Genomic DNA, 17869 nt, shown 5'->3' on the forward strand with positions numbered 1-17869 from the left:
GTATTGTTACGCAATAACAACACCCGAGATTGCCCCTATTCCATGTCTAGATAGAAAGTGTGTGTGTGTGTGTGTGTGTGTGTGTGTGTGTGTGTGTGTGTGTGTGTGTGTGTGTGCGTGCATGCGCGTGCGTGCGAGCATGATCTTGCATGGAGATTTAAATCATGTCAATGTAAGACAGAAAGTAAAATGAACACCAAAAGTGTTATTTCAAAATGGATGTATTTAACCAGGCAAGTCAGTTAAGAACAAATTCTTATTTACAATGACGCCTATACCGGCCAAACCCGGACGACGTTGGCCAATTGTGCGCCGCCCTATGGGACTCCCGATCACAGCCGGTTGTGATACAGCCTGGATACAAATTATTATTATTACATGATTATTTAAAAACAATGTTGCTGTTTGTGCTCCAAGCACCTCACAAAGGCATAAAGCTTAGCAACACAGCTTAACTGGTACATGTAATAATACAAAAATAACTGTCAATGAACCAGTCAAAAACCTAATAAATAGTCTCACCTAAGTGCTCAAACATTAAACGCATCAATGTAGCCTATAGGGAAAAAAACACACGATCTCCTTCAAGTGTCATTTTTTGGCATTTAGAGTATTTACAACACAAATATCAAAATGTAACATGTGCGCTGCACTTCAATTCGGTTACAATACAAAACGTAGGAAAAATAAATGAATAAGGCAATGTTGAAGTCACACACACATAATTAAAGTGCATCGATTTTGAGAGAGAGAGAGAAAGAGAGAGTATGAGCTCAGGGTGAGTTGTGAGCTGGGCTGTGAGGAGATGTCCTTAGCACAGGGGCCAACAGGTGCCCCAGGTGCTGACTGAGGCCCTCTCAGACCTCAGATGACAGAGGCTCCACTACTATCAGCAGAGATGATTGGCCCAATACGTAACAGCTAGCCTACTGTAACACACAGTAATATTTCAATGCAGCAATCGGATAACTATTGGTTTCAAATATGACCATTTTGTTCGATGTACATTTTAGACAGTGACGCTGCCATCGACTTGGCCAGCTCTTCGTCCCGTTTCCTTTGCATCTGAGAATGACGGAACCAGTCGTCATACTCTGGGTTGGCCACACACCTGTCCAGCAGGACATCGTAGTGTCCGTTACTGAGCCAACTCAACCAGACAGTGGGTTTGGACGAGTCCTCTTCCCCCAGGTAGTGCACCATGGTTGAAACCGTGGGACTCTCCAAGCTTCCTCCAGTGGTCAGGTAAATGTTCACATTCAACATCTGACTCATCGCCAGAAGCTCCGGATAGCCTGCCCAGGCACTGTCCTGCGCTGCGTTGATCAGGAACTCCCCGACATCCCCCTCAATGATGGGGTTAAACTCATCCAGGTGGTCGGCAATGTGGTGCATTGTCTGGTCTCTCAGCTCCTTGTGCATAGACTGCTCTCCATAGGCAGCTTTGCACACCGCCCTGTACAGACAATTGCCGTCAGGGATGATGTGGAATCTGTAATTGTGTACCTTCTCCTGAAGGTATTTGTTCTGTTTCTCCACTTCCGCTATGTAACGCGTCACTTTGTCGTCCTCGCATTTTTCTGCTTCTCTCCGCGGAGAGGGAGAGGGCTCCTGTAGGACATTGAGCTCAAAGAGCTGCGCCTCGCCAGATGGAAAGTCCAGGTCTGCGCATTCACTATCATTTATATTCTCACAGGAATCCACGATACCTTGGCCCAAATGGGTTGCCAGGGCCTCCAAGTTCTGATGGCGTGTTGGGCTTACAATGTCACTTGTAACAGTTTTTCCTTCCCCATTTGCCATGTTCATTCTCTCCTCACACTTTCTGTAACTTGGTCCATCTTTCTTGTCAAAATTGATCAGGTTATTTTCACGTTCGACCTTTTGACTATCACTGAAAAAATCCCCTCTACCTCTGAAGTGATCAATAAAGTCCACAATCAAGTCTCTATCCAAATGATCCTCTCGGTCACGCGGCTGAATCAGGATATCTTGTGCATATGAGTCTGATGGAGACCGTTTGGTTTGAGTTTCCTTTACGATGTGCACTGGTACGGATCTCTCAACTCCGTCACGCCGACGAATGATTATCTCTGCGGTTGAAGTGTAGTAGACTGGCTTCGTGGAAGCAGCCTCGTAACATGAACAACCAGCAGCAGCAGGCATGTTTGCAGTAGATCGAGTCTCTCCTACAGTATTCCCGTTAGTGTCTGCTGGAGTAGTCCCACTCGGTTTAGTATTCACAGAGGAGCTCGTTGTTGTTCTGGACAAATGGTCGGTAGTGGTACCACTTGTGATAGTTATCGAAACTTTGCGAGAGGATCCGGGATAGTGTGTCAACGCACTACTGTACAGCTGCATTTTGAAAGACTCGCCTTTATACCATATGCTGGACACCAAGTGTTACGGAAAGATGACAACAAAGTCTAAAAATACAACCAGTCATCAACAACAGCTAAATGGCAGAGTACGTTAACCCCATGGGGTCCACGGTCTTGTTCCCGCTGTCACACATAGAGACCGAGTTTAGCCATCTTGCGTCAGCGCAGTTCCCCTAATTTTAGACAGGAAAGTGTAACCTGACCCACTCCTCTTCATCCTACCTCATCGCCAACAGTTAACGTAGTTGTACGTAGAGCAGTAATGACCACAGCGAGGGTATTAAAAGGATTTGATGACAGTACACTCTCGGAACTTCGTTTGCCCAAGTCGGCGGCGTCAAGGGCGGGGTCGCCATTCTGGAATGCGCAAGGCGTGCCAAAAGCTACATCACGGTTACGCGTAGGGATATGCGCAAAAAAGACTCACAAACCCTATTACTTCTTGAGAGTAAAGTGATGTCCCGTCCTTAAAAGGATTGTATGGCCCTATAAAGCTTTTTTTTATTCGATTTTATTGGATTCAATACAGCCTAATGCATTTTCTGTCCATGTGCTTTTTAGTGGTTATTTGCCAATGTAGGCTACTTTCTGTGCGTAAAAACGTCAGCCATGTTTTATTTCTGTCTGTTTACAAAACATGGAAAATATATGTGAAAGATATCCGTTATGACACTATTATAACACAATGTCTTTCACATTCTATCATCTATCATCAATATGTGGATGACACACTTGTGCTATATGATAGATCTGTAGCAGCCTATATATTAGGCATATGTGATCTGTATGATATGACCAGTATTGTGTGACCAAATTAAACAACATTCTGTGATGAGGCTGCAAGGTTTTGAAATAGACATGACTCATCTCACAGAGAGGGGTAGATCTCCATTTTCAACCAGCTCACATTTGTCAATGCATGTCAACTAAAGGAAAAGCTTGTGGATGATCCATTTTATATTTATACATAGGTGGATCAAACTCTTGTCCCCAAACTTTCCTGTTAGGCAAACTTGAATGGCATGTGTAGTTTTGAAGTAACCTGTCTCCAGATCTGCTTGTGCTCTTCCCTACTCCATTGCTGTCCTTGTCAAGTGAAACATTGTTTGGTATGACAATGGGTGACAAGGACATGACAGCACAAACAGACTGTGACTCAGGCTAGTTTGGGGCCTTGGATTTTTAAATTCTGATTTCAATGTGTTGTTTTAAACACCTAAAGCAGGTATGCAAACTATACAATATGAATGTATTTTCTGTAGGCCTATATGTTTATGGTTCAGAAAAGCCCTCTAAACGAATTAGCATGCATCAAATTGCATCAAATGTAGTATTTGGCATGCCTATGTTGTTCATTTCGAAAAACGTTACACTGAATATTATTCTAACGAAAAGTGCATTGTATAGTTATCGCCAGCAGAGAGCAGCCCAGTACTTTATTTGTGTTTTTCCCCGATGACTTCATCATGTACCCAGTATTCTGACAGGTACCGTTAATACAGGTGGAAAAAGTATCCGATTGTCATACTTGAGTAAAAGTCAAGATACTTGAATAGAAAATGACTCAAGTAAAATACTACTTGAGTAAAAGTCTGAAAGGATTTGGTTTAAAATAAACTTAAGTAACAAAAGTAAAATTAAGCATCAAAACATTATTTAAAATTCCTTATATTAAGCAAACCAGACAGCACCATTTACTTGTTTTTATTTATTTACAGATAGCCAGGGGTACACTCTAACACAGAGACATAACTTACAAATGAATCACCGCCAGATCAGAGGCAGTAGGGATGACCAGGGATGTTCTCTTGATAAGTGCGTGAATTGGACCCTTTTCTTGTCCTGAACCATTTGAAATGTAACGAGTACTTTTGGGTGTCAGGGAAAATGTATGGAGTAGAAAGTACATGCTTTTCTTTGGGAATGTAGTGGAGTAAAAGTAAAAGTAAAACTTGTCAAAAATATAAAAAATAAAGTACAGATAGTACTATAGGGGCAGGCTTGGGCCCTTTAAAAATAGTACAGTCCTCACACAGTGATTGGACACAATGGCTGCATTTACACAGGCAGCCAATTCTGATCTTTTTTTCACTAATTGGTCTTTTGACCAATTAGATCAGTTCTGAAAAGAGCTGATGTGAAAACATCCGATGTGATTGGTCAAAAGACCAATTAGTGGACAAAAAAGATCAGAACTGGGCTGCCTGTGTAAACGCAGCCAAAGTAGTACTCTGACCCATACTTACAGAAAGAAAATCAATAGTAAGAAATTGTGTTGAATAGGAATAGGGTGATACCTTTTCACTGTGTTCCCTTCCATGGCCCCTCCGCAGGGCAGCCTAATAGGCATACAGAGTATATTGGTTCCTGGGTAATCAATTATTATCTCATATATATGCTATAACATATCCACACTTGGAGTACAATGAGTAGGACTGTCATAGGCCTACCCTACCTCTTTGGAGATACATGCACTATGCCCGATCCCAATTACACTACATGACCAGAAGTATGTGGACACCTGCTCGCCGAACATCTCATTCCAAAATCATGGGCATTAATATGGAGTTGGTCCCCCCTTTGCTGCTATAACAGCCTCCACTAATCTGGGAAGGCTTTCCACTAGATTTTGTAATATTGCTGCAGGGACCACAAGAGCATTAGTGAGGTCGGGCACTGATGTTGGGCGATTAGGCCTAGCTTGCAGTCGGCATTCCAATTCATCCCAAAGGTGTTCGATGGGGTTGAGGTCAGGGCTCTGTGCAGGCCAATCAAGTTCTTCCACACTGATCTCAACAAACCATTTCTGTATGGACCTCGCTTTGTGCACGGGGGCATTGTCATGCTGAAACAGGAAAGGGCCTTGCCCAAACTGTTGCCACAAAGTTGGAAGCACAGAATCGTCTAAAATGTTATTGAATGATGTAGCGTTAAGATTTCCCTTCACTGGAACTAAGGGGCCTAGACCGAACCATGACAAACAGACCCAGACCATTATTCTTCCTACACCAAACTTTACAATTGGCACTAAGCATTTGGGCAGATAACGTTCTCTTGGCATCTGCCAAACCCAGATTCATCCGTCGGACTGCCAGATGGTGAAGCGTGATTCATCACTCCATAGAACGTGTTTCCACTGCCCCAGAGTCTTATAGCGGTGAGCTTTACATCACTCCAGCCGGCGCTTGGCATTGCGCATGGTGATCTTAGGCTTGTGTGCGGCTGCTCGGCCATGGAAAACCATTTCATGAAGCTCCCGAAGAACAGTTATTGTGCTGATGTTGCTTCCAGAGGCAGTTTGGAACTCGGTAGTGAGTGTTGCAACCGAGGACAGACGCTTTTCATGTGCTACACGCTTCAGCATTCTGCGGTCCAGTTCTGTGAGCTTGTGAGGCCTACCACTTCATGGCTGAGCAGTTGTTGCTCCACCTCACAATAACAACACACTTAACCGGGGCAGCTCTAGCTGGGCAGAAGTTTGAAGAACTGAGTTGTTGGAAAGGTGGCATCCTATGCCGTGCCATGTTGAAAGTCACTGAGCTCTTCAGTAAGGCCATTCTACTGCCAATGTTTGTCTATGGAGCTTTGCGTTGACACGTGATTAGTTTGAAAACACACTGACCCACATACACCGTAAATAAACACACAAGTGAAGAGGCGTGTGTGTGCATGCACTTTAGTACATAGCCTGAACACGTGGGCCGTTGTTTTTCAATGCTGGCTAGATATGTAGCCTAAAATGTCATGAAATGGGCAAGATCCTGTTTGAAGACCAAGTGAGTAGGCTACAGAGGCAGAACATCCAAACCGCGTAGACAGACTATAGGGAGTCACAGACGCAGCTGAAACAACAGTTCCACCATGGAAAATAAACACCCCCTTTGTCTGTCACTCATATTGAGCTCATTTTTGAACGGAAGACGATTGGCTTGTACCGGGAATGCAGTATAGCATTTATTTATTTAGGTAATCACTCTCAAATGCTATTCGAAAAGATCAGTACATGCGTATTTTCACATATGCAGTCCTTTACGACTGACATAGGATCATATCCCTGTTGACAAATTGACAACCATAACATTTGCAGTATAATGCATTAGCTAAAGAAATAACTAATACGCTAATGGCTTCTGCTATTTATGAAACCATGGACACATAAATTGATACAGGAGGTAGGAAAGCCAATTAGAGAAGCTGCGTCCGAAATAGCCTACTAATGAGAAGTAACCTAACGCTACGGTTGTTGTTTTGGACATTGTGCGCTAAAACTGCCGCAAGATCTGCAATGCCATTCGCTTCCATACGCATTTCAATTATATTCCTACATTTGGAACGTAAAAGTAGAATATTTTCTAGCGGTTGATCGGTGAGATTTGTGTTTATGTCAATGCAAAAGCCATGCTGTCAGAGATTTTGGCTCTTTCCTCTAAAGTGGGAGGATCTTTGTGCTTTTGAGTCACGCAGCTGTCAAAGATAGCTGTCACCCAGTTTCATGATCAAACACATATTGAATGAGAAAGGTTTCGCCAAGTCGAGCAGCGGATTTCAGGTAGCCTACTCCTGGTTAAAGTACTACGTCTCGAACCAATGAAAAAGCCGACGAACGGTTCTACAAACGAAAATAAATCAATGAACAAAACCATTTGGAATATACGTGTGGAATATCCTGAGAAAAAGATTTGCCACTAAAGGAATAGAATTCGAGAAAAAAATAGGCTACTGCGCTCCTCTCGTGGCCAACGTGAAAAGGGGAATTTTGACGGACATGAAGACAAAAAAGGGTAGGTCGTTTATTTCATCAGCGTGCTGATTGTCACATTTTCGATAACATGGCTGTATCAAAAAATATATTGAGTGAGATGGGGCATAATGCATTTCTCAATGCAAGCCATTCAGCCTATTGTTTCCGCTCCAGACAAAACAGTTTTTTTCACGTGCTGACGGGCTGTCAAAATTGAATGGTTTGCGTGTGACTTCATTCAATCTGTTTCAAATGTAAGGAATTGTTAGCTTTAAAGGTTGACTAGATATAGACATTTAGTAAATGTATATAACAGCTTTGTTATACAATAGTGTTAGATACTTTACCTTTTATAGCGGACTCTGAACTTAGTTCATGATGAACAAGTTTCCAATGGATAATTCCTACAGGGTACATCTATTTTAGATTGTGACTGACTAAATTAGAGGGCTTCTCTAAACCCTCACGTCACCACGTATTTAGTGAATTAAAATGTATCAACTCTAGTATGCGCGTCGTTGGGGCTACAGAGTATTAAGTTTCATCTGTTAGTTTGGCTACTACATTGTTTCCTTTTCTGTGTAATGTTTCGAAATGTAATCTTAAGTTATATTCGGGATAAACTAGTTTTCAGCCCTAACTTTGGTGCAACAACGTTCAAAATCCTGACCTCCTTTGTGAAGTTGCTGTTTACTTTCATTCTGCGAGGCTGTTCTCTCGCATTCTTCGACCTCGTGTTACAAGATCACACAATGGAACTTCTTCTACACGTTGTTTAAACTTAGAAATTCCTTTGAGTTGAGTTTACAAAACACTCAATTCACAAGAACATGAGTAGTAGACTTGACTTAAGTAAGAAATGAGTGGTTACGCTTTCAAAAACGTTGAAATTATAGTGAAATAATGGTTCGACGACCAAGATTCTTTTGTTTAGTCTGGAGACGCTGATGTGCAACAGGTCCCCCTCCCCCTTTCCCTCACCCAGGGCCTACGTAATTACCTCATTCTAACTTTAGTTGTTTCTTATCCATTTCCCACCACTATGAAAAAGACAGATGACTGATATCCTTTATTATGTTGACATGTTTTTATGCTCCAATTCAAGACATTACAGATGTTTAGTTTTTGAAATGTAACTGCTAAATGTAGTCCAATTTGATAATAAAAAAAAAAAAAGTTCCCAAAGAAAGTTTGATTTTAAATTGGTTTTATTGCCAAATAAGAAATATGTTGCTCCTACATAAAAGTTGTGTCCAAATACAACCTGTTTAAAAAAATACAAAAGAGGTTCACATGAATGCAATTCAAATGGACTACAGATGTTCTTATAACATTGGAAATCCCCCAGAATAACTATTTAAGTTGTCTTGAGTCCTGCGCTGCCAGTTTTGAAACATGAAGAGATGTTTTGCTCAGTACAGTAGGCCAGCAGTATTTGTCAAGGCAGGTTTTATAACTGACACAGCGTCTGAGCAGTCTGCCTTTGTGGCATCTCATCCCCCCTCCCTCCCATCCTCCCCAGTCTCTGTTCCATGAATCACATGGCTGAACTTGACAGCTTGCTTCTGACACATCAGCTGCCTCCGCTATATGCTAGTGTTTGGAACAGGGCTGGTGTGAGGAGGGTGACAGACGGAGCAGACACCGACCTACAGACAGACCAGTGTTTGGTTGGCATAAGGGGAATTTTGACTGAAATTCTCTCACACATACATTCTTCTCTTGGCCACACACAGGCATGATGACGTTATCGGGCAGTGAGACGGACGACGAGGACAGCATGGACGCCCCCCTGGACCTGTCATCCAGCACAGGAGGTAGCAGTGGGAAGAGGAAGAGGCGCGGAAATCTACCCAAGGAGTCGGTGCAGATCCTCAGGGACTGGCTCTACGAGCATCGCTACAATGCTTACCCCTCTGAACAGGAGAAAGCCCTGCTCTCAAAGCAGACGCAGCTCTCCACACTACAGGTAGGCTAACTAACGAGCCGCTTCAATCAAAATACATCTTTCTGTCCTACCTTCCTTGAAGTGATCACAGATTTAAATAGGTTGGATTGGTGAATGTAACCGTGCTTTCACCCATCTTGTCACTGAGAGCTCTGCTTTTCTCAAGGAGATTAGATACATTTCTGAAGTATTCAGACGGTGTAGGTTTACTACCTGATAACTAGTAGGGCTGCAGCATGCATGACAACTAGTGGCTGGAAATACAATATACAATGACCTTGTGTTGCAACGTCCTGTCTCGGTTTTATGACACGTAATGCACTAATACGTAAACAAAGAGCGTGACACATGGACAATAGGGGCGGCAGGTAGCCTAGCGGTTAGAGAAGAGAGCCAGAATCCGGGTCCGATTGGCGGGACTGGTATCTGGATTTGATACGGAACTGGTATCACATCCTAGATGACGTTGCCTGCCATCGGGCCCTTGAGCAAGGCACTTAACTACGCCGAACAGCAGCTGTGCTGTGTCAGCCCCCCACACCTCTCCAAAAAACGGTATATTTATGTGTGTCTTTCGGTGGGCCAGGGCCTTTCAAGGAAGCTTGTCTGCAATATTTTCTCTGAGACACGTCTGAAGTGAAAAGGCACGAGAGTGCATCCCAAATGGCACCCTATTCCCTAGGTAGTGCATTAGTTTTGATAAGGGCCCCACATGTTTTTTTCCTCACAGGGCTCTGGTCAAAAATGCACTTTATAGGGAATAGGGTTCCATTTGGGATGCACACATGGTGACTAGGAGGAACCGACCACTCTGAAACTCACTCACACTGCTTTGTGGTTGGTGTGGGCTTAGCTGCAACGCTCACACAGGAATTTCCCTCCCTCCAGCCCTCTTCCAGCCCAGCTGTCTGTGAACAATACAGAGTCATTTAAATACTAAGAGCTCTAGGCTTCGGTGAGCCATCCGTGGCCGACAATAGGCTGGGACAGAGAGAAGGAGAGCGAGGACTGTCTCTTTATCCACATGACAATAGGATTGGGAAGGGCAACACCTTAGACCAAACTAGTGTTACACACCATGATGGCTTTTAGAAGGCCTAGTTTGAGTTTCTTAATGAGAAAAGCCGGAAGAATCACAAATGATTGTTATATTTTCCGACTTACGTACAATTATGTATTCTAAATGAATAAGCACTCTGTATTTTATGGACATACATTTTCTTTAGATAACAAAAATAACCAAGACTGACTCCCGAGTGGCGCAGCGGTCTAATGCACTGCATCTCAGTGCTAGAGGCGTCACTACAGACCCTGGTTCGATTCCAGGCTGTATCACAACCGGCTGTGATCGGCCCAGCCATTGTAAATAACAACATGTTCCTAACTGACTTGCCTAGTTAAATAAATGTTAAATAATAAAAAATAAGCTTTAAAATATTGTCAGAATATATACAATCAAGAACAAGTTGTACAACCCCTACCTACGTAATGCTTGTAGATGTTTCAGATAAGATGCATGTTTTGGGTACTACAGAAGAACAGCTGTCTATGTCATGCAAATATGTTAACATGATGTAACCTGTTTTTATGTCAACATGTGAAATATGAAAGTGTAACTCCTTTCTCCACGTCGTCTTCTGTTTCCCATTCTTTTTTTTAAAAGTAAATTGAGACAACTTGTTTGTGAAACTATACTGTGTATTTAAACAAATGTTGATTGCTATCCTCCTCCAGGTTTGCAACTGGTTCATCAACGCACGCCGTCGGCTCCTCCCGGAGATGCTGCGGAAAGACGGTAAAGACCCCAACCAGTTCACCATCTCTCGGAAGGGCAGCAAGGGAGGCGACGGGGGCTTCTCTGAATCCAGCTCCCAGTCACCCAAGCACGCCACAGCCGCCACGGGCCCCGAGGACAGCTACGATCAGCGGGCACTGCACCCCTCAAGCTTCGAGGCAGGCCTCCCTAGCCCCAGCGTCCTGCAGAAGGCCAAATCATCCCCTAAGATGTCCCCTTCCTCCTCCCCGGGGACCCCCACTACAGTGCTCCCCCGGCCCTCAGTCATCTGTCACACCACTGTCAACTCCACTGTGATGCAGAAACAGGGCTCCAGCCCTCCCTCCTCCCTCTCCTACTTCCTCTCCAGCAGTAAAACAGACCACAGTAGGGCTGCAGAGCTGCTGCATTCCACCACAGAGGCTCTGGTGCTCTTCAGATGCCAGGAGGAAGGGCTGGGAGCCCCGGCAGTGACCACCACCATGGAGGGTAACCTGAGCCCCCAGAGTGGGCTCTTCAATACCCCTCCCCCCACCCCTCCAGACCTCACCCAGGACTTCAGCGGCTTCCAGCTCCTAGTGGATGTGGCCCTCAAGCGGGCAGCAGAGATGGAGCTGCAGGCTAAACAACTGGTGTCTTAAAGAGAAAGTGGAGGGAAAGATGTTGCCCCTAACGGAACTCCTAGCATGAGTTTAGTGGCTGCGTAACAAACACAAAAAGCCTGATTTATTTCTATTTTTGGTATACAAATCATAAATGAGGATTGTTTTTGTACAAAACTGTATCAAGGTGCCTTGGCTGTTAGTTATTTTTTACTTTGTCATATATGCGTGTATGTAAGTCTGTGTCTTTTGCAGACGGGACCAAAAAAATATTGACAGACAAAAAAAAACCGCTGGCTGTCTTCCATTTTTCCTATGGATTTTAGTAGAGCAAGGCGTACAAGTGTTCTGCGGATGAGACAAGAGGGTGGTTCTCTTCTCCTCCACACAGACCCAATCCCCCGTGATGGGATATGTAGTTTCACAGAGCTATCCCCCATGGGATATGTAGTTTCCAGATGTGTTTTACATTTCAGAGATAAGTTTGCGATGGCTCCCACTCGGACTTTCGCACAATAGGGCCGAGTTAGGGTCCCCATCTCAGTGTCTTAAAACATACTTTGTTCTTGGCATCGATGATTGATTAACTTTATCACTACTGTAGTAAGTGTTCTGTGTTTTTTCATGATAAGGTTATAGTTTTCGTATCTTTCATTTGATATTTTAAAAGAAAGTAAACCTCTCTTTTTGGTTTTGATAAAGCGTTTTCCTCTACCGAGGGAACCTTCAGATGAACAATGTAGCAGGTTCCTAGTCTGAGCCTTCCTCTCCTCCTCACTTTGTGGCTATCCCAAATGGCACCCTATTCCCGATATAGGGTACAATTTGGGACACATCACGTGTAGCGACGGCCAGTGAATTTCAATTGTAAGAAAAACACTAAGATTTGTTTTGCATTTGTGATGTCACCAGCAGCGGAAACAGCCGAGCATTTTCTAAATCACCAAAAAGCGTTTTATGTACAAAAAAAAGGACCATGTTTGTGTATAGCTAATGTGACACGATGCCCAATGATGTGATTTCTTTTCATACTGTGCAATGTTTGTGGCAAATAGGGGTCACATATGGGATTTAAATAAAGTTTGGTTTTCTACATAGCTTGCCGTTTGACTGTTAAACTCTCCCCACTTGTTACCTACATCTAAGGATCAATAATCCCTTCGGCAATTGCGCTAGAATCACGTAACGGCAGTAACATGATCTCCATGAAACATACAATATCACTACATGAAGAAAAAAAAAAAGGTAGATGACAGAAATAGCTCTGTGTGTCCATGTGTGCGCTTTTCTACAGGCTGTCCCTGAGTCATTCCTATGTGTGTGTTTGTGTGCCAGGTTCACCAGAGCTCCAGGCCGTTAGCATAATCCTGCATAAATTAGCGCGGGCAAACAGCAACGGTTTTCTGCGTGGATGTGCCTCAATACACTTAATACACTTAAAAGCAGCCAGGGTCTTATTCATTAGTGCATACCGTAGCAAAACTATTTGCAACGGAAAATGAATACAAAGGTTTCTTATTGGACAAGTTCAGTTCTTGTGTCGCCAGTACAATCCTATAGGCACGGACTCAATTGACCTCGCTAAGATTGGTTCGCTACTCTGACAATCCCCCTCGCATGCACAGCTTTGTTGCTCCACTGGCCTGTTCTAGTATTAACCCACCGTTTCTTTACTACAATAGGAAAACGGAGTATTTAACTGATTGTATATCATTGCTGATCTAAGGCATGTGTATTGTATAGAATTTGACCTTTAATTCACCTTTACAGCTGCATGCCGAGATCAGCGGTGACATACCGACGGCGGTGGTCCGATAACTCCAACCATGGAGCACGTCACTAATCAGGGTCATCAGAGGCTAGATAGTGTTGCTGTGGAGGGGGAGACCTGGGTCATGTTCAGTAGGGAGAAAACGTTTTGAAAAGGAGAGGTACTTGCTGAACTTGTCCAATCAGAATACAGATTTTCAGGTTTGTTTTGCTATGGTGTGCTAGTAAACACCCTGATAGAGATATGCAGGGCTGAGGAGGAGGGTGAAATCCCTGGCTCCTCTCTGGGCTCTGGAAACACCGGTCAGCCTGTTGAATGTGATTGATGAGTAACAAAATCACTATACACTCTTTGCGTCCCAAATGACAGCCTATTCCCTAAATCGGCCCTGGTCAAAAGCAGTGCACTATAAAGGGAATAGGGTGCCATTTGGGACTAAGCCTCAATGTGGTGTAGGAGTGACGAGGCAAAACCAAGGCCGTACAACTACGTAGTTATAGGGCCCACCTCTGCATGAGGAGATTGACAGTCTAACTATTTAAATCTGTCTTATTATGTTATAAGGGAAAACATGTGTGGCGTGCATTTCAATAAACACAACTAGTTTAGCGTATGTTGATGGCAAGGTTTTTAATGCTGATCTAGTTCCGTACACGTGCCATAACATCAACAGTGTAATAACATTAATTACAAAATGTATATCTGCCTAACATGTTTTTTGATTGTTTTTACATAGGGAAACATTCATTTATTTACAAATGTTCATTTGAATGGTTTTATGCCTATACATGGACTACATCACAAGCATCCTCCAGGATTGGTTAAAGTCTTGAGTTTGGCATTTCCCACAATCCAACATTCTTTACCACTTCCTGTAATCACCCTGCAATGTCAGGGTTTTGATATGTTACTATAATAACCGTAAATAACGTCATAATTTGACTGACATTTGAATTGATTATAATAAAAAGGTGAAATAAAAATATAAAGAACATCACAATTTGTATTAAATTACCTTAAAACCTAATGGGCAAAAAGGTACATAACTATTGTTACCTTTTGAATATCCTCTCTAAAATACATTGTTACTAAAAAATAAAAATATCATACAGCAGAGTTGCTTCATCACATGCGTTCCATCACAATCAAATTGGACTTTTCTCTAAACTTCAGTCATGAACATGTTTCTCATATATGTGGATAGCAGGAATTTTGTCCTTGTTAGTAGCAGTTACCCAATTTCACAAAACGCTAACTCTGTCAAACCAGTTTCAATATAGCTTAATAACACCCACACACCTTAAAAGATTATAACCAAGACCATGTGTTCAAGATTGTCTCACCCATACGAGTAGCCGACTTCATGTGAAGAAAATGCAAACTGATTGGAGTTGCAGAGAAGACGGTAGCAACTGCCTTTTGACAAAGGAATCAATCATGAGAAGTTGATCTAAACCATTAAACCGCAGACCTGTAATGTTCAGGGGATGCGTCCCCAATGGCACCCTATTCCATATAAAGTAGTGCCCTATGTAGGAAATAGGGTGCCATTGGGGACGCAACCCTGTTGACTGGGTATATTGACCATATGAGACAAAGCCTTTTCATGGGTTACACATACACACCCCCCCCCCCCCCCCCCCACACACACATACATACACACACACACACAATGTATTTTTCTTCCCCTGAGGCTGATTTGTGCTCGACTATCACATTATAAATTAAGGCTGATTAATGAAACAGAACAAAAGGTGTCTTTCATTTCATAGAGCAAAAAAGGAGAATCATAATAATCAATAAACACAGCATAAGGGCCTTATCAGTGCATAATAATAATATTAATAATAAAGAGTAATAATCTTCTTCTGAGGATTAATACATAAATAGTGGATATAAAACACCATTCAACTTAAAACCCTATATTATTTTCATTTACTTTCAAATGGTTGAAGGGCAGCTTGGATGCTGAGACAGTACATAGATGTAAGAAGAAAGTAATTCCCACTGTCCCTTTTTTTGATAGAATAACAAAATACCTTGTCATGTACAACAACGGAAACACTACATTAAGGTATCCTTCATAAAGGGTGCCTTAAAGTAAAGGAACATCAGTATTAGGCGATTTTTTTCCTTAGGGACAAATGATATTCTCAGCACAATATGATAAACAGAATAAAATAAGTAAAATAACTACAAGAATGAAATGACAACATATCAATTAGCTTGTGTCAGCATGCGTATAATGTAGCAATATACTCTTCAGTTAATGTCTTTGTACAGGCATATATCGCTCCGTTGAAAATGATAGGCAGGGCCTGTTTAGGAAAGTACTAACAGTATGTGGCTTCTGCTACGTTAGTCACAGGTTGCGTCCCAAATGGTACCCTGTTCCCTACATAGTGCATTACTTTTGACCAGAGCCCTATGAGCCCTGGTCAAAAGTAGTGAATTATATAGGCAATCGGGTGCCGTTTGGGACACATACTGTACATAGTGAAAAGAAAGGCCCGTTTGGACCTTGAAAAATAGGAAGCACTTCAGAAACACTTTAACACACATATCCTCCCATACACACACACACACGCTCTCGCAAACACGCACGGGCACACACACGCACGCACGCACGCACGCACACGCACACACACGCACACACACACTATATCACCACTTTTGTTTCTGGCAGACCCTGATTTCGCAGCACTGACCTCTCTCGGAGAGCTTGTCATGAGCTCACCTAACTCCATACCTGACTGCCAGGCAGGATTGGCGCTGTCGGCCCATAGAATCCTACCACATCTGGGGGTAGACAGATTGACGTGACCCTGTGACCTATAACCCATAAAGGTCAGACATAGAGTGCAGCAGAATCAAGCCACTGTTCCTCCAACTGGACAGACTGCATTTGGAGAAACAGGAAGAATAGTGTAATTGTCTGACACATACCGGCTTTCTTGTTTTGAGTTATTTTTTGGGGTTACTCTACAAAGACCTGTATGGATTATTGGTAAGTACTGTCAATCACTACGCTACTCCTTTTACCCAAATCCCATTTTATAAAAGGTTTGGATTTCACAATTGAAAGTCATTTTTGCACATTGATATTATTGTCTACATTGAACACCTTCCGACTGTGTTGATCCAGCTACTGCACAAAGTCTCTCGGCTCTGCGGTTTTAAATGCAATAACAAAACAAGGAGTGATAAAAGTAGGTGACTCCAATAGAACATCTAGGTGTTAAAACTAAAATCATTGCATCAAAACCAATCATTGTTTCTTCGACATTTTTTGTTTGTTTGATGTGTGACTTCAATGCCAAGAGATATAGATCTGCTGTTGCCTGGATTTTCAATAATAAGAGGCGAATCCTAAGTTATACTGAAGTGACATTTGTACTTAGTCTCCCATTGACGTCAATGCATGACTGAGTCAACTCACATCGAATTCACTCCTAAATGAATTTAAAACTGACAGTTGCAATGGTCGCTGCTACATAGATGTCTTGATGCCTTGTACTGTGTCTCCAGAAGGGCTTAGATATGTCTCCCAGGTGTTCTCTCCTAACTACTCAAACAGGTTTAGGTCAATTACCTCTCTCAAGAACAGGTGTGTGTGTGTGTGTGTGGGTGCGTGTGCTTGCACATGTGTGTATGTGTGTGTGTTACAAATCCTGTGACAGTAGCAACCAACAGGGGAGTAGAGACTGGGTTTCTCTATTGTCTGCTGTCATTGTGTTGTGAGTCACAATAACAGCCTCCCCCAGGGTCACCAGAGGAGAGAGGCTGGTCTGAATTCCAAATGGCACCCTGTTTTCTATGTGGTGCACTACTTTTGACTAAGTAATTCACAAAAAGTAGTGGACTATTTAAGGAATAGGGTGTCATGTGGGACACAAGCCACTGTCTCAGGCTGTCTGACACCCAACAGGATTAGCTAGTATGCCTTGACAGCGCTCGGCCTATACCCACTAGTACACTACCCCTCCCTCCCTAACTGCCCTTCTGTTCCAATGAATCAGAAAAATTATACATTATGCATCAATACCGTGGTACTGGTATACCTGTTTGGGTGACAACAGGCCTTTTGGTTGGCGGAACATCGGTAAGAAGAGTTGCCATCACAAGAAGAAACATCTTTGGGAGTAAGGAGTGGGGGGAGCTACATGAAAAGCTGAAAGTTCAAGGAGAGGTTCAAATGGAGAGAAGAGTAAAAGTTAATAAATATACAATATTCTCACTCCACCGGCTGCTGTGACCGTTTTTGTGGAAGTCGATAAATGTGATTATATTACAAGCACCCTACCCTCGCCGTTCAGTGCAGATGAGTGTCTTGACAGTGTCACTCGGTGTGTGTGTGTTTGTGCCTTTGTAGGTGTGTCAGTTTGTGTGTGTCTCTGGCTGTGTGTGTGTGTGTCTATGTCTGTATGTGTCTCATAATCTGGTCTGGGCCTCTGGGATGTAGATCTCGATACTGTCTGCTGCTCTCTCGGTGACCGAGCTCTGTCGGACCGAGAGGGCCCGCTTGGCGGCCAGCAGGCGTTTGCGAGCCTCCAGCCGCTGTCTCTCGGAGCTCTCCAGAGAACGGTCCCTCGCCAGGGGAGGGTGGCCCTTGTGGGCCTTCTTTGGCACTGGAGGGGCAAACCTCCTCTCCT

General features: G+C 43.1%; 3 protein-coding genes across 5 annotated transcripts in view; 1 reads left to right on the plus strand and 2 right to left on the minus strand.

Moving 5' to 3' along the window:
- Nucleotides 1-203: 203 nt before the first annotated feature.
- On the minus strand, nt 204-2756 carry LOC129859416 (OTU domain-containing protein 1-like). Its single transcript, XM_055929197.1, has one exon. It carries the CDS (start codon nt 2359-2361, stop codon nt 979-981), a length of 1383 nt encoding a protein of 460 aa, XP_055785172.1. The 5' UTR covers nt 2362-2756; the 3' UTR covers nt 204-978.
- Nucleotides 2757-6639: 3883 nt separating this feature from the next.
- Nucleotides 6640-12543, plus strand: tgif1 (TGFB-induced factor homeobox 1). Its single transcript, XM_055929202.1, has 3 exons — nt 6640-7162; nt 8859-9091; nt 10805-12543. The coding sequence occupies exons 1-3, from the start codon at nt 7147-7149 to the stop codon at nt 11483-11485; spliced, it is 930 nt and encodes a 309-aa protein (XP_055785177.1). The 5' UTR covers nt 6640-7146; the 3' UTR covers nt 11486-12543.
- Nucleotides 12544-14851: 2308 nt separating this feature from the next.
- dlgap1b (discs, large (Drosophila) homolog-associated protein 1b) overlaps nt 14852-17869 on the minus strand; it is a 302250-nt gene continuing 299232 nt past the window's right edge. For all 3 annotated transcript variants that reach the window (XM_055929199.1, XM_055929200.1, XM_055929198.1), the window contains exon 13: nt 14852-17867. In XM_055929199.1, coding sequence (XP_055785174.1) covers nt 17649-17867 — 219 coding nt within the window. In that variant the 3' untranslated portion in view covers nt 14852-17648. The remainder of the gene's footprint in view (nt 17868-17869) is intronic.

Source organism: Salvelinus fontinalis, chromosome 7, assembly GCF_029448725.1.
Source record: "Salvelinus fontinalis isolate EN_2023a chromosome 7, ASM2944872v1, whole genome shotgun sequence".
Lineage (NCBI taxonomy): Eukaryota > Metazoa > Chordata > Actinopteri > Salmoniformes > Salmonidae > Salvelinus > Salvelinus fontinalis.